The sequence below is a fragment of the Arvicanthis niloticus genome, chromosome 11 (genome assembly GCF_011762505.2).
Source record: "Arvicanthis niloticus isolate mArvNil1 chromosome 11, mArvNil1.pat.X, whole genome shotgun sequence".
NCBI classification, from domain to species: domain Eukaryota; kingdom Metazoa; phylum Chordata; class Mammalia; order Rodentia; family Muridae; genus Arvicanthis; species Arvicanthis niloticus.
The window spans coordinates 13,550,723-13,575,000 of NC_047668.1; the positions used below are offsets into that span (position 1 = coordinate 13,550,723).

A 24,278-nucleotide genomic window follows, 5' to 3' on the forward strand; every position below is an offset into this window, starting at 1 on the left:
GGCGTTCTATTGAATATGGAGAAGACAAACAAACCAACTAAGATAATTTGAAACTTTTAGTATCCAAGAGGGCTGGATACAGCTGCGTCTATTACATCTCAGGAATTGTTAAGGTTTCCAGAGAGAGAACAAAATGTGACGAAAATGCTTTTCTCAATTCGGAAATGCCAATAGAGTCCTTCATCCTGTGGCGCGCACGCGCCAAATGCCCACGCAAAGAAGTCACGCAGGCTTCTTCTGGCCTGTAGAAATCTGGCTTGCTGAGCTGGGACACCGCCTTAAGAAGGATAATTTTTTTCATCTATTTCATGTCTGATTTTCGTCCCTGCTAGCGTGATCGCCGTATCCGGAATAGCTACAGTCTTTTCTTTTTTTTTTTTTTTTTTTTTTTTTCCTCTTTGTAGCCAAGGCTTCCGCCCGTGCCCAAGATGGCGTCCAGGCGTCCTTCTTAACTTCCACCTGTCTTGGTGGCGTCTGACGTCGCAGCTGGTAGTGGGTGGAGCTTTTAACAAACCGCAAATGTAGGGTCCTCTGAGCGGGAGTCAGACATGGACTGGAAAGACGTGCTTCGCCGGCGGTTAGCGTCGCCCAACACGGATCCAAAGAGTGAGTTTGAGAGGGACCGCCCTCTCGATAGCCCGCCCCAGGCTAGAAGTGGCGGACAGGGTGAATAGGGTGGAGGAGGAAGTGAGAGCCATACTTTCCGTGTCTGTTAAACTTCTCTGACAAAGGAGTCAGAGTGGAATGGATGTGCTTTGGAGATCTACGGAGGGGTGACCCAAACTTCCTTGGTAAATGACCTGCTAGGAGAAAGCATAACGGTGGCACCCGTTTTCCACTACTTTACGAGCCTTCAATCTTACCAAGACCTATAATAATTCATCCTTATAGTTTTTTTTCCTTCCTAGAAATAGTGTTTTATCATATAACCGAGGCTATACTTGAATTATTGACCCTTTTTGCTTCTGTCTGTCACCTTTTAACTCTCCCTTTTCACGTAACCCTCCACTTTAAATTTCACTAATCCGTTTTACATTGTTCATTCCTGGGTCACACTTGCTTGCCAGTCTGGTTAAATCCTTCCAATTCCACACCAGCTCCCAGGCAGCTGTAATTGGCTAAAGAAAAACAGAGCCTGACTGCAGAGATGGCCTAGCCTTAAAAGGCTAGACTCAAAACCAAAACACACCAAAACCATGATGAGTCCTAAGCTAAAGTATCTGTTTTGGTTGCATCTGCAAGAAGAGAGCGTTTGCTTTTCTACACGTAATTCCTCTCATTTTCCCAAACCTCCAGTCTGTCCTCCACTGTTCACCTTAAATTGATGAGCTTTTTTTTTTTTTTTTTTTTTTTTTTTTTTTTCAAATATATATCTCAAAGAGGGAGTAGAAGCGGTTTATAAAGGAGAATCTCAACTGATTTCATTTACCATTTCTCTCGGGTCTTAGGTATGTATCCTCACACCCAGCCTTCACCTTTAAAATGAATTGTCACTGGGTAGTGATGGCACCTGGCTTTAATCCCAGCTCTTGAGAGGCAGAGGCAGGTGGATCTCCGAGCTGGAGACCAGTGTGGTCTACAGAGAGTTCCAGGACAGCCAGGGCTACACAGAGAAACCCTGTCTCGAGAAAAGAAAAGACCTGTGTATTCTACTTGAGTCTCTCCAGTCCCTCACTGGATTGCATTCCTTTTTACATATTCACTGGCTTCTCTTCAGTGTTTTCCTCCCTCTCATACATTATTAACTTTGCCTTTTCTCCTCCATCATTTTGATTGCCACTAACAAGCATGTAATAGCCTGCATGTATGTGTGTGTACCCTGCACCATTTTTGTGCACGTGTGTGTCATTTTTGTGCATTGCCCACTGAATGAAAATGAGGACATGGCCTACATATGGTTGATGGAAAGTTTTTAATTGAAGATATGAGGGAGAGTGAGACTAGAAAGGTCCAGACTGAATATGACCTGCAGAATAGACTGGGGCATGAGAGGGGAGCAGTGGGGAAAGCAAGAAAAGGGGGGCGGGGCGCAAGTGGACCAAGAGAACACATGGGAACCAGGAGCCAAGCCAAGGGAGTGAGTAGCCAACATGCCTGATACATAGGATCAGAAACTGAAGGAAGGAAAGCTGAGCCCACTGAAGAGGCTTAGGGTAGGAGTGGGGTGGGAAGAGCTGGGAGGAGCCGCAGGTACTAGGTGATGCTGGGAGTCTGCTTCTGCTCTGATGTGTTAGTAGGCACCTCAGTTAGCCATTTGTCCCAGGTTTCTTTGAGACCTGACACCTGCAAAGGCCAGAAGAAGGATTGGATCTCCTGGAACAGGAGTTACACATGGTTATGAGCTGCAGTGGGTGCTGGGAAACAAAATGGAGCCCCCTTACAAGAGCAGCAAGTGCTCTTAACCTACTGAGTCATCTCTCCAGCTCCCCTCCAAAGTTTGCTACATTTCTCTTAACCTTTAATAGGAATACTACAACTATATGAGTATATAGCAAATTATCCAGATTATGTGGATGATATTAACAGCTCCTTCTTAAGGCTGTTGCCATCAGTGTAGTAGATCCCATGTGTTAAATCTCTTTTGCATACCAAAGGATATAGCCTTAAGGATAGCCCTTTACTTATATTATCAGGTTTTCTTAATCCCATTAGCATATAAAAAAGCTGTCATTTTCCCCAGTTGAGAAACTTTGTTCTGTTTGTGAAGAATCATGAGTGACCTCTATGTAGCTAATTCATTGGTCCTTTCCAATTCCTATTTTATTTGCAAAATTTTGCAGTTTTCTCCAGTAGTACCAAGCCTTACTAAAGAAACTGTGGTGTGGTCCAAGGTTAAAGGTCAATGTGACAGGGACAACGGAAATGCTGTGACTGGTAAACTGCTGAGGAATCCCTAGAGTCATCTTGGGAAGCAAATGATGCCGAAGAAATAGTGTTGAGAAACTAGATGATAGACTCTAAGAGCCCAGTGAGGCTGAAGCCACACTACGGTCCCAAGGTTCTGATCGGAGGTGTGTGTGAGAGCTTATGCTTTCAGAGAGAACCTGCAGAAAAAACCCTGTGACCTTGCTAGACATGGGTGCTCTCCTCCGTAATCCCAGTACTTGGCTGACTGAGACAGGAGGCCATTTGAGCAACAGAGTAAGATTCTGTTGAAAAAAAGAGAGAGAGAGGCTTGGGAATCTGGTGTGTAGCTCAGTGCTAGAGTGCCTGTGTAGTGTGCACACTGACCAGGATTTGAATCTCAGTAAATATTATCTCCATAAATGTTTTCCTAAAAAAAAAAAAAAGAAGAAGAAAAATGGCTCAGTGAGAGAGTTGCCTGTCAGCAGCAGGCAGGGTTGATGGTAGAGGACCTCAGCAGGGTGGAGGGTGGGCGAGAGAGGACAACAGAGCACTGAGTGTCAAGCTTCAGTCAGTTTCCTTGGTTTTCTGAATGAGGAACTGTGGTCTTGAGGCTGAGAGTTTTATGATTCAGGGGCTGTGCTTGTTGTTCCCTCCTCTAGCTACAGTGACCAGTCCAGGGCTCTGCAGTAAGTGCTCAGGTGTCTGTGGTGTCGTTAGTACTGAGAATTGAACCCAGGGCTTGGTAAGTAGGTGCTCAGGTGTTTTTGTTATTGTTTGTGTGCTGGGCATTGGACCCAGGGCTTCGTACATGCCAGGTAAGCTCTCTACCACTGAGCCTCCTCCTGGCCCTGGCAGATACTTTTGATAGGTGAACTGAAGCACTTCGAAGGTCTTTAAAAGAGACAGTGACTTGAGGAAGAGGTGAGCATCATTGATGAGTACAAGTTTGGGAACACACAGATCCTCATTGTACTTGTTTATAGTATACAGTTTAGTGGTTGGTGCAAGGGGGCTGTTACACTGGAAGGCAAGTTAGTATGTTCTGTGTCTAAGCACTGTTTTAAAGGCCTTTCTGCCACTGCAGATATGTTAACTGGACTGTAACGTATAGGCTATCCTATGTAAAATGAATACTTGCTATATGTGCTTTTCTCATCTTACTTTTCTACTGTTGTTACTAGGGAAAAAAAGTGAACAAGAATTAAAAGATGAAGAAATGGATTTATTTACCAAATACTACTCAGAATGGAAAGGAGGTAGAAAAAACACAAACGAATTCTATAAGACTATTCCCCGGTTTTATTACAGGGTAAGTGTGCTGTCTAAGTGGATATTTCTGAGTCTGTAAATGAAATGTACTTTCAAAAGTGGGATCCAAACATATATTTTAAAAATAGTTGATTATATCGAACATCTTATATATGTTATTATAGTTGATTTATCACTGTAATGATGAAGTACTTTGAATCCACTAAAATCTTGAGATTTAATAAGAAGTGATACAAGAAAGAAGTCTTACTCCCCTTTTTTCAGCTGTAGGCTCTTCTAGTTTTTATTATCCATAGTAGTAGTAAGATACGATTAGGTGATGTAGTCTCAACAGGCATGCTTGCATTGTCCAGACTGTTAAGCTACTCCTGTTTTATTTGATGTGAACATAAGGTGACTTTTCCAATGTGCTTTTAGTTGCCAGCTGAAGATGAAGTATTACTACAGAAATTACGAGAGGAATCTAGAGCTGTCTTTCTACAGAGGAAAAGCAGAGAACTCTTAGATAATGAAGAATTACAGGTATGAGTGGAGTCAAAAGTGCTTTAGCTGTTACCCATTTATTTCTCCTATGTAAGTCATGCAGGATGTTGTTCTGTGTCTTCGAATCATCACTGCAGAGTGGCACTCCATAGGTGTCTGAAGCAGAGTGTGTATGTGTACCAGCACCTGCGTGGCCTGATTTCCAAAGATGGTGCTCTTTTAAGTCCCCTGCAGTCCTAATGAGTAGTCAAGGTTTGGGGACACTACAGTACGGTCCTCTGCAGAGGTTTAGATCTTAGCCCTGCCATGGCATGACTTTAGGCTTGATACCTTCATGCTTTAATTCTCACTTGTAAAGTAGAGATAGCTGCCTACATGAGTTACATTGGCTAAAGAAGCATTATATTTTGAAAGCTTAAAACTTTAGTAGGCACGATGTTAGTTATTAGTAGTAATCAAAATAATAGGGCATAAGTTTGTCATAACTTTATTAGACAGGAGTGATGGATTTATGTTCTTAAATCCATTGTTAACTTATCTTCATTTCCCTAATTCTCTTAAGAACTTATGGTTTTTGCTGGATAAACACCAGATACCACCTATGATTGGAGAGGAAGCAATGATCAATTATGAAAATTTTCTGAAGGTTGGTGAAAAGGCTGGACCAAAGTGCAAGTAAGAGTAATGTGATTTAAAGAGAACCATGTTGTTGTTATGTTAGACATTTTTTTAAAAAGATTTATTTTTATTTATATGAGTACACTGTAGCTGTCTTCAGACACACCAGAAGAGGGCATCAGATCTCATTACAGATGGTTGTGAGCCACCATGTGGTTGCTGGGAATTGAACTTAGGACCTCTGGAAGAGCAGTCAGTGCTCTTAACCTCCGAGCCATCTCTCCAGCCCCATGTTAGACATTTTTAATGCCTCAAATATTGATGGAAGTTAGACTTACCACTTTGACCGACTAAAATGTAATAAAATTATTTATAGTCAAGAAAACGTTGGAGGTTGGGGAGATGGCTTAGTTAGTTGGATTCCAGCAATTATATAAAAACTAGGTGTGGTAGCATATGTGTGTGAGCCCCACTGTTGGTAGAAGAGACATGGTCAGATATGTAGAGGTTGATTAGTGAGCTAGTCAAATCGATGAGCTCCAAGTTTAGTGAGAGAATCTGTCTCAAAAAATAGGGTGGAAAACATTGAGGAAGACCTCCTGTCAAGCTCTGGCTTGCACATGCACATACACACAGCAACACAAACACACATATACCATCCATACACAACTGTTGCTGTGGAGTTACTGAGAGAAATAATACAAAGCTGGGTGTGGTGGCACCTGTTTGTAAGCCCAGCACATGCACAAATTGAGGGCCAGCTTGGGCTCTATAGTGACATCCTGTCTCAGAGAAAAGAAGGTACAAGGTTAGGCATAATGATATATACATGAGATAACACACAGACACACAGACACACACACACACACACACACACACACACACACGTTAATCCCAGCACTCCCAAGACTGAGGCATTCAACTTAAAGAAATGTAATAAAACAGCAAGAAAAACAAAAATGAGTGATATGAAGTTAAGAAAAATATTACCACTGGGTATGGTGGCATATGCTCTTGATCCAAGCACTCAGTAGGCAGAAGCAAGTGAATCTCTGTGACTTTGAAGTCACCCTCCTCTACATAGAAATTTCTAGGCTAGCTAGAGCTACATAGTAAGACCTCCATCATAAGAGAGGGAGGAAGGGTGGTAGGATGTATGCAGGGGCCAGGGTAGGGGGGTACTAAGTTGAGAATGATGATATATACCTGTCTTCTAACACTCTAGAGTCTGAGGCAGGAGGATTGTAAGGTCAAGGCTAGCTTGTGCTGTGCTGCATAGCAAGGTCCTGTCTCAGAGAAAAGAAAAAAAGAATAAAAAAAATGTCATTTATTAATTCTGTGCCTTCATTCCTTTTTAAATTCCATAGCAAAGATTTACTTTTTCATATTTACAGTCTTTTTAATATAAATATAAATCAGATTTGCTTACTATAAAGCCAGTTTTACGGGCACACAAAAGGTTAAGCACAAATGATGAAATTAAACCCAGCTGTCTGGAGCTACAGTGAGTAGAAGGCAGTTAGGTGTCTACAGCAGAGAGCTGGCCGCCTAAGGTGGTGTCTTCACAGCAGACTGGAGATGCATACCCAAGAGCAGGAACTGCATAATGTACAAACCCCACAGTGGGCTTTGTGCATGTTGAGTGCTTAATGATAACTTAGATATATATATGGTCTTTATATCAACTCACATCCACTTAAACACATATTTTCTATTATGTGGTTATAAGACTGTAATATTCCTTTTAGACAAACTGGTTAATATAGTTTTATTGGTAACTTTTTAAATGCTCCATACATCATGACCAGCGTATTATATATCATGACCGCTATATTAAATCATTTACATTATATCTAATGACCAAGGGAAATTTATTAAAAGATGCTTAGACATCAGTGTGACATACTCAGTAATTGATCCCATAGGTAGAATTACAGTCATGATTTTAGTTCCTTTGTCTGTAGGCTAGATTAGAAATGTTCATTTATAGAACACGGGCCTGCAACCACCCTAGGAGTGTGTTGGCTATTCTGTTAGCTATCACAAGCTCAGATGTGATCTCTAAATATGAACAAACTCAGAGCCAGTTCTCATCAAAATGATGGTAGTGGTTTTCAGGTGCCTTTAAAGACAGATTCCCAGTCTGTTAGAGAGCTGTAGAAACAGAGGCAAAACCTTCAGAAATTCTGCTAAGAAAAAAAATTTTTTTTTTTCGTGATTGAGCTTTGCTTTGCTTGGTTTGAGTTGATTTAAATTAGGGTCTAGCTCAGGCTGACCTAAAACTCACTCTGTAGTCCAGGCTGGCCTCAAACAGAACAATCCTTGTGCCTCAGCCTATCGAGTGCTGGAATTGCTGCATGCACAAACCAGCTGCTCTTATTCCAAGCACATGTTCCATATGTCGAGAGTAGCTATGCACTGGCTTTGGAAAGGGGCTCCTCAGCTGGGATAGTTCACTGTGCACGCTTTTCATCCCAGCACTGGAAGGCAGAGGCAGGCAGATGTTTGTGAGTGCAAGGCTAGCCTGGTCTACATAGTGAGATTCTGTCTCAAAAACAACAACAAAAAGGAACTCTGGATGAGGGGATGTCTTCTCACTGTTCTGACCAATCTCATATCCACCTGGAGTTTTTCTTCTGGATGCTTTGGGTTTATTTCCTTCTCTATATAACCTACAGAAGGAATGATGTTTTTAAACTAGTGCTATGTGTCTCTGTTTCAGAAGCCCTGTTTACTGTCTTGTACCTGTTATCAAGGTGGGATGACACAGTACCTTAGGGGTTTTTTTTGTTTGTTTGTTTTGTTTTTTTTTTTTTTTAAATTTTTCGAGACAGGGTTTCTCTGTGTAGCCCTGACTGTCCTGGAACTCACTCTGTAGACCAGGCTGGCCTCGAACTCAGAAATCCGCCTGTCTCTGCCTCCCAAGTGCTGGGATTAAAGGCGTGCGGCACCACTGCCCGGCGCCTTAGGGTCTTCTATTACTGTGACAAAACATCATGACCAAAAAGCAAGTTGGGAAGAAAAGGGTTTATTCAACTTACATTTACACATCACCAAAGAAAGCCAGAACAGGAACTCAAGCAGGGCAGGATCCTGGAGGCAGGAGCTGATGCAAAGTATATGGAGGGGTGCTGATTCTGATTAATGGCTTGCTCAACCTGCTCTCTCTCTCTCTCTCTCTCTCTCTCTCTCTCTCTCTCTCTCTCTCTTTCTTTCTTTCTTTCTTTCTCGTATGAGTGCTCTATCTGCATGTACACCTGCAGGCCAGAAAAAGGGTATCGAATCCCATTACAGATGCTTGTGAGCCACCATGTGGTTGCTGGCGATTGAACTCAGGACCTCTGGAAGAGCAGTCAGTGCTCTTAACTGCTGAGCCATTTCTTTAGTCCCTCGGCCTGCTTTCTTATAGAACCCAGGACCACCAGCCCAGAGATAGCACCACTTACCATGGGCTGGGTGCTCCCCCATCAACCACTAATTGAGAAAATGCCTTACAGCTGGATCTCATGGAGACATTCCTCAACAGAGGCTTCTTCCTCCCTGATAACTCTCTCTTGTGTCAAGTTGACATACAAAACCAGCCAGTTCACACTGTAAGAGCAGAGCCATTGGGGCTGCTGTGTCCAGATTCTGCAGGCATCCAGCAGTATTTGTTCCATATCATCTTTATACACAAACAGGCTAGAATACTGCTCTGATTTCATTACCCACCATTCCTAAGGTGTGTCGGATAAGTCTCCAGCAACCCTACTGGTTTTCCTCTTGCAACTTAGGAGCCCCACTCTGCACAATGTCGCCCGAGGGCAGCTTTGCAAAGGGACCTGCCTCTTACTAAGGCTAGGCCAAGGGGGCTGTCACAACAGGCAGCTAAGCCCAGGCTTCAACAGGCAACAGCATGCACACATCTAGATCTTTCATTCTTTGAAGAACGTAAAGAAAATGCAAGTATTTATAACTTGTTTCAAATGTTGAGCTATGTTTCAAGTGTTGAGGAGTCTTTATAGTCTCTTACTTTGATTTTTAGTTGTATTAATTCATGTTGTTCTTACAGACATTGTTTTTATACTATGCTGGTAGGCAATTTAATGTTTATTTCCTTTTTTTAGGCAATTTTTTACTGCAAAAGTCTTTGCCAAACTCCTTCATACAGATTCATATGGAAGAATTCCCATCATGCAGTTCTTCAACTACGTCATGCGGAAAGGTGATTTATTGTGTGTGTTAGTTTGAACTCTTGTCTGTCTGGAAATCAAGCTTCAGTCTGTGCTTCTCCATGACTTCTTTTATGTCACATCATGTTACTTTTTCCCTATTCTATTATGGTCCTCCTGGACACCAGACAGAGCTGTGTGTGTATTAAAATTGAACTCATTATTTATTCAAAAGTCTTGTGTACCCCAAGGAATGTGGCAGAATAGAGATAGCAGAAACATTGTTTTCACTTTTTCTGGTCACACCTGTCCTCTTCCCAGAGAGCCTTTCCCTGTCAGCTCTGTCCTGTTGCCATAGTGTCCTCACCTTGCATAGGTTGATGTCTTAATAACGATGTGAAGGAACAGAAGTACACATGGGGCAGAAAAGTGTACAGTGCAAGGCACAGTGTTGCACTAGTCCATTTGGTGGTTTGTGGTAAGGTATTGAGACGCCTTAAGCCCATTCTTGATCTGCTGAGATCTTTGCCATCTAAGTAAGGAACCAGTTGCTATTTGCAACTGTCCTGAGAAGAACAGATTGAGAGAGAACTGAACTCATCAATTGGCACATTCCTGCAATATCAAGAGACTGCACTCTCAGTTAGAAACCTGAGCTGTCCACAGCCTGCCCTAGTGGCAAATATCTGTCTGGTGTACTTGATCGAGCAGTAAGATCACTTTAATCATTTTAAAAATCAGAGCAAGAGTTTTAATGGGTAGGTTTGAAATGATTTCAATTCACTGGTAATTTCATTTAACTAATATATATGCCTGAAAGGATAGTCTCAAATCCAGAACTGTGTTGTTGTTTTCAAGAAGCCTGTATTAAAATATTTTGGAGTTGTTATGAATCTCCTAAGAGTATATGATCTGCAGAATCTTACTGTGCACTGTTGTTAATGAATAGATTGGCTGCAGTAATTAACCTCAGGAGGATACAGACTTCACTGAAGACACAGTGTGGTACTAGCTCTCTCTGTTTGGGGGAACACCAAGTTTAATGTTTGGAAACCAGTATCCCCAAGGGTGTCAGCTTTACTGTAGCTGTAAACATGGCAGAATTTTTGGAATCTGCCATTTCATGGCTTTTTTCTGTTGGTTTAAATGTCTTACAGGCCACTGATGACTGACTGTGTGTGAAGTGGGGCTTTATGGAGTTCCTGAATTGGCCTACACTTGTAGTCTAGCACATTACTCTTTTGTTCATATGTGTGCTACAACACACATAAGAACAGATCTTAGCATTTACATGTAATTTTCTTGTTTGTTGTCAGTTTGGCTACATCAGACAAGAATAGGACTCAGTTTATATGATGTTGCTGGGCAAGGATACCTTCGGGAATCAGTGAGTATTGATCTTAATTTAATAAACATTATAGACAACTGAATATTAATATTAATTACCAATGAGTAAGTTGTCCTTGTAGGTAAGTCTTACTTTGCTTGACTTTGTCTTAATCATTTTGTTTGCCTGGCTTTGCCTTTGTAAACATGTTAACTTTAGTATATATTGACCACATAAATAATCTTTAGGTTCTTTTCTTCTAGCCTTTTAGAAAAATGTTTTGATCTTTTTTTTTTTTTTAAAGGAAAATGAAGCTGAGCATCCTAGCACATGTTTCTAATCCAGGTACTTCAGAGGCTGAGGCAGGAGGATTGTTGAGAGTTCAGAGTTAGCTGAAGCTCCATATAGAGTTCCAGGTCTACCTGAGCTATATAACAAAACACTATCAATCAATCAGTAGAATGATCTGAACAGGCTTTAAAACTGATTGACGAGTGAGGTGCGGTGCCACACACCTGTAATTCTAGCTTAGGAGGCCAGGATACAAGGACCACTGCAAGCTTGCAGCTAGCCTGCTCCATACATAGAGTTCCAAGGTGGCTAGGGCTGTGCAGTGAGACCTTGTCTCCAAGATCCAAAAGAAAAGAAAAGAAAAGAAAAGAAAAGAATTACTGAAGAAAAAAATGTGTTTGTGTGTGAGGCATGCGTGTGTGGCATATGCACAGCAGACATGGAGGCCTGAGGTTGAGCTGATGTCAGGAATCATCTTAATTCACTCTTTCTTTTTATTCATTCAGGCGGGCTCTTAGAGTCAAACCCAGAGCTCGCTACATGGCTGGTTTGGTTTGCTAGCCAGCTTGCTCTGGGATTCCCGGGCTAAGGCTGACGTTACAGGAGGATCACCAGCCTGCTGTCGTTGACATAGGCTCTGGGGTCTGAACTCTAGTTCTTCTACTTGCAAAGGAAGTGCAGTAACCACTGAGCCATCTTCCTAGCCAGCCCCCGTAGGGACTAGAAAGAGAAGCACCAGGGCTCACCCGTGCTACCGAACACATGGAGGTTAAGGATACTTCATGTACTTAGTGCTCTCTTTCCACCTGTACGTGGTTTTAGGGCTCAGACTTAACGTCTTTGGCTTGCACAGCAAACCCTTTATGTGATAAGTAAGCCATCTCACCTCGGCAGATCTTGGTTATTCTCACATATGCATTATTTTATTATTTTGAAAAAGAACAGGGAGTTTCTTTTTTATAGAATAGAACCCATGTGGCTTTGTTTTTACTCACAGGTTTAGAGGCACATGATAAGTTACCAAGAGGATATTTGTTTCCTATTAGGTTTGCATGTCGTTAGGTCAGGTTATGAATAATATTAAAACCTCATGATCAAAATAGTTATGCTATTTCCATATTTTTGGCAGTTATCTAAATTATGTAGGTACATTTTTTTGGCTTATATTTTCTCTCTAATATGGAGCTCTCTTACAGAGCTTAAGGGAGAGGGTATGTTGGGTATAAATATCAACCACTGAGTTAACTATTCAAGTATGTGTTTAATCATCATTATTATTAACCAATAATGTCCTTCCAAGGACACTGTATAGTTCTTGTAGTAGAGGCTCTTGCTCCTGCCTGTCTGTAGAAATGGAAGCCAGTGTGGCTAGAACAAAAGCTAAGGTGGCAGGGAGATCTCAGTACAGCAGCCACACACTGAGCCTTTTAGGCTCTAGTGCAGAGTTTAGATTGATTGTGAGACTCTGAAGAAGCCAGTGAACATTTGAATGTGTTGTCAGGATTGGGTTGTTAGTTTGTTTGTCTTCCATTTATAGTTTGTGAGTGAATGTGTGGAGGTCAGAGAACATCTTGTAGGACTTGGTTCTGTGTGTCATGTGGGACCTGGGAATTGAGTGCAGGTCATCAGGCTTGGCTACCATGAGTGAGTGCTTTTACACACTGAGCCATTGTTCCTGGTCTGTGGTTTTGAGTTCTAAAGAGTGATCCAGATGTATTATGAGAGATTATAAGAGCATAAAATGGAGGCAGAAGTAATAGGCAGCTGCTATAGTCGTTGAAAATAATAGTGGCCAAGGTGACTGGTGACTGTCGAAGAAGCTAGAAATAAACCTGGATATGCCGGCTCACACTTGTTAAGCTCACCGAGTAGGCCAGAACAGGAGAGGACTCACAAATTTGAGGCCAGCCTGAGTTACACACTGAGACCTTATCTCACCACCCACAAATAACCCCCCAAAAGCTAAAAATAGATCCATTCAGTATACATTTTGGATATCCTACCTTCACGTCTACCACACTGAAAAGGAAGGGAGGGGGGGAGGGAGGGAGGGAGGAAGGAAGAAAGGGCAGCAGAAAGGAAAGAAGAAAGTAAAAATGAAAGAATTTACACACCTTGCTGCTAGGTTGGATATGTGGTACAGGGAATGGGACACTGGGAAAGGAACTATAGAAATCGAAGTTGAGTCCTAAATTTTATTTTTATAATATAAAGTGGGGAATGGAAGAAAGCCCACAAAGGCCGTGAGGAGCTGAGAAGAGCTCGTTTTAGACACCCGGTGTGAGTGCCTGTTCGTTTATGAACTTAGAGTCTCTGATCTACCAGGCATGTGCTCAAATAGTTAGAGCAAAAACAAGGTTGTTAAAATAAATATAAAATGGCACAGAAGACTTGTATTTGTTAATTTGACTTTTATGAGACAGAGTCTCATTTTGTAGCCTTTGTAGCCAGCCTGGACTTGAACTTGCAGTGATCCTCCTGCCTCTGCCTCCTCCCAGATTCTGGGAATACAGGTAGGTGCCAGAGAGTTTTAAATATAATAACTTGGTGTCTTAATATTGTGTCTTTTGTGGTAATAAAATGTTCTAACCAAAAGAATCTTGAGGGAGGGAGGGTTTTATTTGGCTCCAGTTCCAGCTTCCAGTCTCACCACCATGGAAGTCAAGGCAAACAGTTAACCAACTCCGTGTTTTGTTCCCAGGACTTAGAGAACTACATTCTGGAACTCATCCCTACTTTGCCACAGTTAGACGGCTTGGAAAAGTCCTTTTACTCCTTTTATGTTTGTACGGCAGTTAGGAAGTTCTTCTTCTTTTTGGATCCTCTTAGAACAGGTAAAAAACATTATCTAATTTAAATATTGGGATATTATTTGTTGATACTATCTTAGTATTAGACACATTTCAACAATTTCTCTTTGTTTTTAAAGTCAGTGGCATAATCTGGCAACTCTCAGCGTGTGGGCAAGTGTACAAGCCTGCAGGCTTTCATTATATAAAGAGCTTCCAGAATATTTTTGCATTGACTGTAGCCAGCAGTCGTGGGATGTCACCTGCTGTCTCAGTGTTGTAAAGAGACACCATGAGCACGGCAACTCTTGTAAAGGATGACACTTAACTGGGGCTGGCTTACAGGTTCAGAGGTTTATTTAGTCCATCATCATCATGGTGGGGTGTGCGGAGGCAGCTGAGAGTTTTAGATCTGGATCCACAGGCCGCAGGAAGAAAGAGACTGGGCTTGCACTTGAACATTTGAAACCTCAACTCCTCCGGCACCCCTCCCCACCCCCACCCCCCCACCCCCTCCTCCCACCAGTGACCCACTTCCCTCAGTAAGGCCTAATCCCTGTAAGTGCCCTTTCCTAATGACCAAGCATTCAAAGATAAGAGCCTAAGCAGGCCATTCCTATTCAAACCATCTCTATTCAAACTGTAACACCTACCCTCTTAAGATTTTCCCTCACACTGGGCATGGTGGTGTAGCCCTTTAATCCCAGCACTCAGGAGGCAGAGGCAGACAGTTCTCTGTGAGCTCAAGGCCAGCCTGGTCTACATAGTGAGTTCCAAGACAGCCAGAGCTACATAGTGTAACCTGGGAGACCTGTCACTATTGCTTCTTCCAGTTCTGCTGATGTACTGTCTGTGGTTCATGACGTACTGGGTGGTTGCTCTCTTCTTTATGAGAAATTTGTGTTGGGAAGTCATTTATTTATAAGGTATTCTTTCTCTTTTTTTGAGTGGTGGCCAGATTAGTAAATATACTTTATCAGTATACTCATAGAAACCCCCAATTCTTTAGTTAGCTATACTCTTTTATTTAATTAGTTAATTAATTAGTGATACAGTGTATATAGCCCAAGCTGGCCTTGAACTCACAAAGATTCACTTGCTTCTGCCTCCTGAGTGTCTGGGATTTAAAGTGCGTCTCCGTACTTGGCAAAAGGAAAGCTGGGAAGCTAGACTTTGACATTGATGGCACAGGTGCTAGAAACTTTCAGAAGGATGAGCCCTGGCCTTCAGCTGCCGAGCTATAAGCCCTACCCCTCGTTACCAGTACTGTCTCTATTGGAAAAGCTTGACATAACCTTTTGTAGATTTTGATAGCATAATTTTAGTAGGAATTTACTGCTTAGTAGCTTCTTGCAGTTGGAGGCATCCAAGTAGCTATGTAGTTTTGTGAGTTGTTGGGGGTTGTCTTGTCTTTTTGTCGTCTAGAGTGTTTTTGTTTTACTTGGCTTGTGTGCTCGTCTAGCTGTTTGTTATCTCAGTTATAGGCTTGCCTTTGTAAAATAACATCTTTTTAAAAAGTCATTCTCAAAATGAAATTGAGTCTCATTATATTTTTTTAAGGGAAGATCAAAATTCAAGATATTTTAGCATGCAGCTTCCTAGATGATTTACTGGAGGTAAATATTTTTTGAACTACATTTTATCACATGATAATTGCTATTTTCTAATTATATTTTTATGTTTCTTTAGCTAAGAGATGAGGAATTGTCCAAAGAAAGTCAAGAAACAAATTGGTTTTCTGCTCCTTCTGCCCTGAGGGTCTATGGTAGGCTCTGGTTTCTGAAGTCCCACTGTTGCTTCCCCATGGGATGGGTGTTCAGAGGACTGTTGTATACACACAGGCTGTCTGCCTCCCACCAGACTGTCCACCACTTAAGGATCAGTACTGTAGGCTACTAAGATGTACTTCTTACATCTTAGTACTAAGATGTACTAATGTTTGAACGTTTGGAACTCTTCCATAGTAACTATGCTTTGTTCTCAGTAGAACAATGTAATCTGATCCTTTTTCTTTATCTGAGAACAACAGCTATTGTCTCATTTTGTGATGAAATGTGGTTGTCAGGATTCACACAGGGGGATTTGGGAATGATTTGGTTTCACTGAATTTCATTAGTCTTCTTTCAGTATCATTTTGTGTTTCTTTTTTGCAAGGTCAGTATTTGAATCTTGATAAAGACCATAATGGCATGCTGAGTAAAGATGAGCTCTCCCGATATGGAACAGCAACCATGACCAGCGTCTTCCTAGACCGTGTTTTCCAGGAGTGCCTCACTTACGACGGAGAAATGGTAGTTACTGAAATCTGCTGAGTTTATACTTTAGGCTTCTACAATTTCCATAAGCTATTTTCTTGACATAAATCAACAATTTTTGTCTGTCTTAAAGACAGGGTCTCATGTAGGCCACGCTGGCACTGAACGTGATTTGTAGCCAAGAATGATCTTCGGTTCTTGATCCTCCCGTCGTACCCTCCCAAGTGCCAGGACTGCAGGCGTGTGCCAGCATGCCTGGCTTCCTTGAGCTTATTAATATCAGTGTGGAACAGGATCTTAAAGTATGAAGTCAATGGAATTATTTGACATGCTGAGTCTACTCTTAAGGAAATTCAGTTAAAAACACACACCTCCAGCTGGGCAGTGGAATATGTTTTCATTCACTGACAGTGTCCCTAAGGTATAGGAGTATCGACTGAACTGTCAGTGAATCCTGTAAACCGTCTCTGTGTAAATAGATCAGTCATTAAATTACCAGGTCTGACACAGACCACATATGCTATGACTTAAATCAGGCCCATTGCCTTAATTAGTTGAGACAGAGGCTACCTCTGTTGCACAGGCTGGCTACATTACTGTATCCTCACTCCTGCTGAAGTCGCCTAAGTGCTGGGATTCTAGGTGTGAAGCTGCCATAGCCATCCAGAGTCATATTGGATTCTGTGTCTGCATTAATAGCTGAAGATAACTGACTTGTAATTGTTTTTTTCCCTCTTAAAATACATGGATATCTAGTTACACTTAGTTTTAGAACTTACATCTTAGAGTATACAGATATTATAAAGAGGTAGAGATTTTGCTAAATATTCCCTTTAATGTTTTCAAAACACTTGAAGAAGAAAATTATTTTTCTGACGAGGGGAGAGTCTCACTGTGTAGCTCTGGCTGGCCTTTAACTTACTATGTCAGTCTAGGCTTGAACTTGGCTTTGCCTCCCTGGTGCTGGGGATTAAAGGTATATACCACCATGTCTATCAAGATAGCTTTTTCAAATAAATAAATAATAAATAAATAAATATCTCACTCTGTAGCCTTCACTGACCTGGAACTCATAGAGATCCACCTGCCTCTGCCTTCTGAGTGCTGAGATTAAGATGCACCATACCCAGCTTTGAGAAGAAAAATTGTAAATAGCATTTTAAAAATCAGTATTCTTGGGGCTGGAGAAATGGCTCAACAATTAAGAGCACTGACTGCTCTTCCAGAGGTTCTGAGTTCAACTCCCAGCAATTGTGAGGTGGCTCACAACCATCTGTAATGGGATCTGATGCCCTCTTATGGTGTGTCTGAAGACAGCTGTGGTGTACTACTATGCAGAAAATAAATAATTCCTTTTTTTTTTTTTTTTAATCACTATTCTTGCTATTAAAAACACATGGAAGTCAGGCTTATAATCCTCACATTGGTGAGTAATGAAACAGTGTTCTGGCTGGACGTTGCCAGCATGAGGAAGTGTAGTAAGGGTGTCGGCAGCATTAGGAGCTTGAACACTAGTGCAGCGCATCTTAAACAACTAGAGGGATGTAGTAGAGACATGGTTTTCCCAGGCAAGAGAGCTTAGTAGTAGTCAAACAGATAAGAGTGAGCTCGCACACTGTGCTGCGCCACTGGTGCAAGCAGGTTAGGCAGCACTGCTCTTGGCCAGCAGCAAAGGAAACGTGTCCAGGGCTCCTGACATAGACTGCTGGAACTTATGGTAAACTGATACCTTCTGGTGACTGGCAAAGATCAGGGCAGGAAGTGGATGGGGTGACGCCTTGATGAAGCTCCATCTCCTTAACTCTTGTTTTGTTTTGCTTTTTTAAGGCAGGGTGTCCTGGCATTGAAGCTGGCCTCGGTGCTAGGATTACAGGTGTGCTCTGCCATGCCCTGTTTACTCTCTGCTGGGATTTAGTCCAGAGCTGCTTTTGGGTGCAGGCAAGCACTGTAACAACTGAAGTAAATCCTTATGCCCCTTCCTTAATCTCTTATGCTACAATTTTATGCGAAACCATTCTTTAGCATATCCTACAAAATCTTTTTCAAGAATGTGAATTTCTTTTCCTATCCTTTTTATCATATAAGACAAGTATTCTGCAAGGCATGGTGGCTCATATCAGTAATCACAGCACTCAGGAGGCTAAGACATAAGCTCCTTGAGTTTGAAGCCAGCCTGAACCATGTAGTAAGTTCCAGGACACCCTGGAGTGAGTGGGACTCTGTTTCAACAAGCAAAATTAATAAAAACATATAAACACATAACCTACAAATATCCCCTTTGCAAGGGTTAAACAATCTGTTCTTTTTATATGTTTCTAGCTTCCATTCATAGTTTTGCATTTTTATGTTCTTGTGTGTGTGTGTGTGTGTGTGTGTGTGTGTGAGTTTACATGCCAGTGTGTATTAGAGGCCTACAACTTGAGGTGTCCTCCTCAGAAATGCTGTCTGTCTTGGGACAGGGTCTCTGGCTGGCTGGGAGGCACTATTGCAGACTGGCTGACCACCAGACCCTTCAGATCCTCATCTCAGTCTTGTCAGTCCAAGCACACGCCACCATGCTGGACATTTTTACCTGGGACTGGATTTGAACTCAGGTCCTTGTGCTTGTGAGGCAAGCACTTTGCCAACTGAACTACCTCCTCATCCTACTGAGAATCTTTTGATTTCTTTTTTCTTTTATTTTGGAGAAATAATTTTGCAGGCCCATGCTGGTTTCAACTCAGAACTCACTGCTTCAGCTTCCCAAGTGCTGGGATACAGGCATGTGCCACCAAGCTCAGACCTGACTGTAGACGCTTCCAGAATCCATTTTGGCTCCAGTGTACTTGCGTACCTGGGCTACGTGTATCCCTGATACAATATAAATGGTGTGTAATTGTACTGTGTTGTTTAAGTACTGACAGGAAACGTCTATGATGGGTGAAAATTAACATTTTTTTCCTAAATATTTTCAGCCCACAGTTGACATGATCCACAGACATGGGTGAGCGGGTTCTGAAGAGTCAATTTAAATAGACTAATGTCTATTCTAGAGAAAATAGATTCTTCAAAGAAACAACACTGAAATGAAGATATAAATTTAATGGCAGCAAAAAATAGCTTAATCACTGTCTTGACAATTTTATAGTATAATGGAAGAAAATTATAGTTTAAGCAAATCTCTCAAGGAAAGTGAGTTTGGTCTCTCAAAACTGTCCTCCAGAGTAGTGCCTACTTAGAATTCTTAGAAACTAACACTACATGCATAAATGGATTTATTTCATATTTTTAAAAAATAGTTGAGTTTGCCATCTGTGATTACAAAATAACTTCATCTCAGCAGGTCCTCATTTAATGTCACTCAGGACTCGGTATGAATGCTCTCTCTCTCTGTCTCTCTCTCTGTAGGACTATAAGACCTACCTGGACTTTGTTCTTGCCTTAGAAAACAGAAAGGAGCCCGCAGCTCTGCAGTATATTTTCAAACTGCTGGACATTGAGAACAAGGGATACCTGAATGTCTTTTCCCTTAATTATTTCTTTAGGGTAAGTATGGTTTGGGTAAAGCAGCATGGTGGCCCTAAGATATCTTAAACTATTTGGTTTTAAATTATGTACTAACAGTTTTACCTAGCTTGTTTTTAATTAGGTACACATTCAGTTAGACAGCGGACCTCAATGCTGTGTCTAACTGAATGTGTACCTAATTCTGGATCCTCCTGCCTCCTGAGTGGGAGGATACAGGCATGTGCTGCTGTGCTGGGCTTTGGGTTTAAAGGGAGAAGTCTTGGTAGTCTAGCTCTGTTGTTTTCTAAGTAGAGAAAGTGGAGAAGTGAGTAGAGTGATCTGTCTTTTAAAATGGTGACTTGGGGCTGGAGAGATGGTTCCATGGTTAACAGCACTTGCTCCTCTTGCAGAGGCCTCAGTTCCCAGCACACATATGGTGGCTTACAACCACTGTCCAGGATATCTGACACTTTCTAATTTCCTTGGTTACCAGGCACACATGTAGTACATATACATATATGCAGGCAAAACATTTGTATATGTCTACATTTAAAAGTTTAAAAAAACAAAACATGTGAAAGTATAAGCCTCTGTGAAAACCGGGAGAAGCTGGTTATAACAGTAATTGCTAAGGTCACGTTGGGGGCCCACCTGAGGCTGGAGAACATTCTGTGTAGTAACAGCAGTTTGCAGTCTTCACCCTCCCTCCTCACCCCAAGTTCTCAACTGCTAAAGTATAAGCATAGAAAGTCCATGGCTTTGCTCATCCAGTGTGGATACAGAAAGACTGCAAGCACAGTGAAGCTTACATACAGCGTGGAACTGGACGTGCTGAGAAGGGTATTATGGGTTTTATGAATTTAATTTTTTATTTACAGATTTATTTCCATTAAATACAGGCCATACAAGAACTAATGAAAATCCATGGACAGGATCCTGTTTCATTTCAAGATGTCAAGGTTATTACCCTTTTATTTACCTATATAATATTGTCAGATAATATAGCCACATAATATGAAATAATGCCGTATCCAGTGTTGTATGAAAGTGATTTATGAAGTATGAAACACCATTCCAAATCAGGTTTCTGCTGTTACTCGTTCTGAACTGAGACTTAAATCATCAGAAATGGAGACAAAATTGGACTCACTGATTTATGAGGTTGATAATTTCATTATCAGTCTTGTGTTCTCATGAAAACATTCATTTTATTTGAAAAATGTCAGTTAGCTTGCATCCTTTAGCATTCCTTTTCACTGTAAACCCAACATTCAACTGAAAGGCTATAGAGATCCAAGCCCCTTTTTAGTGTGCTGCCTGAGCCTGCATAACTGATTTATTAAATGTAAAGAAACACTCATCTTTCAGTATGAAAATCATCATTATTTAAGGCCAGAATGACAGCAAAGCCAGTAAAAGAGTCAGAGACTGCATTTTATTCCCAGCACCCATGTAGGATACATGCTGGGCTGCTCACAACCATCTGTAACTCCAGCTCCAGGGGTCTGAGGCCTCTCTGCACACACCTACACACACACACACACACACACACACACACGCACGCACGCACGCACGCACGCACACACAGATCTAGAGAACCATCATTATTTGAACACATGGCATTTAGTCAGCAGTTTCACCAGCTAGGAAAAATCATCCAGTAGGATCTTTTTGGTTCAAGTTGACTGACATAATAAAAGACTGATCAATTTTAACCAAGAATAAGCCAGAGGACTATTTTGATACACAAATGGGGGAAATTTCAAACTCTGTAACAGGAATTTAAGAACCAGCACTTTAATCTTTAGCAAATCTGGAAAAAGAATACACACTTTAAAAGTTTGTATTTTGTGAACCTGAGTTACTCTACATTTTTTAAAAATGCAGTTGCTTCTTTAAATGCTATTAAAAGTTCTAGAGTAATTTTACTACAAAAGATTAGAAAACATGGGTTAATGCCTTGCAAATATTTATACTGTGCACTTGATAATGGAGAAGAGGTTCTTTGCAGAATTGTAGTTAAGTCTTGGAACAGTTTTATTATTGTGGATGACTAATTCTTTCATATGGAGTTCCATTCCTGTCAGACTGGGAAGAGAGTAACAGGCACTGTTACTGGAAACGGAGCTTTGTCACTATCTCTGAGCCACTTGAGATCTTACTACTTAGCTGAGCTCTTACTTAAAAGCTTAGTGGCAGAGTGCTTGCCTGCCTTGAGACTAGATGTCTTGGGTTTGATTCCCAGTAGTGGGGATGAAAAAGAAAATTGTGTCAAGACTTTACTTCGCCATTAGAAGGCAATAAAAACTGTAACAACTAGTTAGTCGCTTTCAAAGAATCCTGTATTAAATAGCTCGTCCTTTATTAGCTGTGAGCTTCAATTAAACTGAGCCTGTTTTCTTCATCTATAAAATAAGAGAGTGATTCAGCTAAAGAATAAAGAGTTACCCAAGAAAATCCTGTGGTTAGAGAGACCTATCAGGTGGGGAAGAAGAAACTGGAATACAAATGTGTACAACAATTCAAATGTCCACCCTGAATTCTACATCACTGTGTGACAGAAGTGACTTCAATCAGATTTCATAATTTTTTTTTCTCTTACAGGATGAAATCTTTGACATGGTTAAACCAAAGGATCCTTTGAAAATCTCACTTCAGGATTTAATCAACAGTAATCAAGGAGACACAGTCACTACCATTCTAATTGATCTCAATGGCTTCTGGACTTACGAGAACAGAGAAGCCCTTGTTGCAAATGACAATGAGAACTCTGCAGATCTTGATGATACCTGATCTCTGCAAGAACAGACTTCCTTCATAAAGATGCCTGAATGCTGCATGCAAAACCTTTGAAGCAGAATCCTTAGAAACATTATAAATAAAACTCATCACGTGCCTGTACAACACAGCAAATATCTTGCTTACTAGAGTTTTGGTTACAGTTGGAACAATTTGAAAGTAATAGGACCAACTATTGTTTTTTATGAAGTGGTAAGTTCTAGTTTTGTTTAGCTTAGAAGTGGAAAGTAAGGTTTGCTGTAGTTAGTGGTGGAGTTTCTTCATGTGGAGTTACAGGAGCTGTTCTTCGGGAACATTGGGGACAGTAGACTTCCCATCAGTAGCACCACTGTCTCTGGCCTCAGAAGCTTTAGATGTGACTTCTGTTGTTGTTTTGGTTTGTCTGTTTGTTTTGAGACATGGTCTCACTATGTGGCCCTGAGTGGCCTGGAACTTGCTATGTGGGCCAAGTTGGCCTTTAACCCTGAACTCAGAGACGTCTGCCTCGGCCTCCCAAGTGCTGAGGTGAAAGGCGAGTGCCAGCAGGTCTAACTTCGTTTGTTTGTTTGTTTTTGCTTTTTTTTTTTTTTTATGTATTTCTTGTGTGTACACCAGAGCACACATGGAGGTCAGAAGACATTGTTGTGATTCTCTCTCCTTTCCCCATGTGGGTTCTGGAGATCAAATTCAGGTTCTCAGACTTCCCAGCAAAGCAGTTGTACCTAGCTAGAATCCTCTTGCCCTCCCAAGGTTTTTTGTTTGTTTGTTTGTTTGTTTGTTTGTTTTTAATATGGTGTTTCCAAAGAAAGTATTCAAACAGACATTTTGTTTCATTAAACTCATCAGATTGTATGAGATTTTGTCTAGGCTTATTAACCATTTATAAAACTAACTTTTGTTAAAGGTTTTGCTAGAGAATTTACTAATTCAGTATACTAACTCATGGGTTTGTGTTTTTTTGCTATTGTTTGTTTGTTGTTAAGGGTCTTGCTATGTAGTCTAGGCCAGCCTCCAACTCATGATCGTCCTACCTCAGCCTCCCTACCCCTGGGGTACAGATGGACACTACCACACCTGGCTGTGCTCGGTGCTTATAAAAAGAACAGAAGAAACTAGGATGTCATGAACTGTGATCCAGAGGGAAAATAATTCTTCTAAGGATTAGAAAATAGGAAGAGGTGAGGGAGACTTACAATAAAACAACAATTTAACCATTTATGATCATTTTATAGCTCATATAAACCAAAGTATAAAAATGTAAGGCACACAAATAACTGTAAACATCACCCACCAGCCAGTGCCAAACAAGCAGCAAATAGGTCAACACAGGAAGCTCAGGCCTGCATGGTACCACTCTCGTGCTGTGATCACAGGCTTGAGCATACACTCTGAGATGCTAGCCCTTCAGGAAAGAAGGCCTCGGTCTCCTGTAGACCTTCACCTCATAAACAAGTGTCTGTGGTAGCATTGTCTCAAAGTTAAAAATATACCAAGAGCAAGAGGTCAGGCCAGCATGTTTTAGCAACTATCAACTGAGACAGATTTTTAGTAAACTGTAGCTGATCGTGACATTGATTACACAGTGGAAAGATAAATTCCTAAGGCGAAGTCGCATGTTTCCACCCATGAAGGTGCTCAGCTCCTGACTCAGAGGACAACTCCATGCTTGCTAGCCTTACAAACGTCAGTCCAACGGAAACTTATTCAGTAATAATTCACCTTTGAGTTGAGAGTGCTGGGGTCCACTGGCAGGTCTCTACAGTGCTCACCTCCCCATGTTTTCATTGTAGACATTGAGATGGAAAGAGCCGTGGTACTTAGAAGGCTGGTTTATAACCATTCGTCTCTAAAACCTTTTAGAGCTGAGAAGGCTTTTAAATGATGAGGATTTCCAAAATATGGCCACACTTTCCTTTTCTACATTTGGCTATAAATCAAAGTTATACAGATACAAGGTTCTAAGCACATAGTCAGGAATATTTCT

General features: G+C 41.3%; 1 protein-coding gene across 2 annotated transcripts; it reads left to right on the plus strand.

The window, feature by feature from the left end:
• The first annotated feature begins 5 nt into the window (after positions 1-5).
• On the plus strand, positions 6-23,146 carry Ppp2r3c (protein phosphatase 2 regulatory subunit B''gamma). Of its 2 annotated transcripts, none has more exons than XM_034513954.2 (13): positions 6-606; positions 4,029-4,156; positions 4,534-4,638; positions 5,162-5,274; positions 9,324-9,421; positions 10,685-10,755; positions 13,688-13,820; positions 15,336-15,391; positions 15,465-15,540; positions 15,930-16,066; positions 19,418-19,555; positions 20,416-20,475; positions 22,121-23,146. In XM_034513954.2, exons 1-13 carry the CDS (start codon positions 549-551, stop codon positions 22,307-22,309), a joined length of 1,362 nt encoding a protein of 453 aa, XP_034369845.1. In that variant the 5' UTR covers positions 6-548; the 3' UTR covers positions 22,310-23,146. The 2 variants fall into 2 exon arrangements, with proteins under 2 accessions (XP_034369845.1, XP_076797979.1); XM_076941864.1 differs by lacking the exon at positions 6-606 and adding an exon at positions 662-791.
• The last annotated feature ends 1,132 nt before the right edge of the window (positions 23,147-24,278 follow it).

What these genes read in the sequence shown, in the direction of transcription:
- Ppp2r3c (XM_034513954.2), top strand. Translation starts at nt 549, where the DNA reads ATGGACTGGAAAGACGTGCTTCGCCGGCGGTTAGCGTCGCCCAACACG. An exon ending in AAGGCTGGACCAAAGTGCAA is followed by an intron (nt 5,275 to 9,323) that starts GTAAGAGTAATG and finishes TCCTTTTTTTAG; the next exon opens with GCAATTTTTTACTGCAAAAG. An exon ending in TTCTGCCCTGAGGGTCTATG is followed by an intron (nt 15,541 to 15,929) that starts GTAGGCTCTGGT and finishes CTTTTTTGCAAG; the next exon opens with GTCAGTATTTGAATCTTGAT.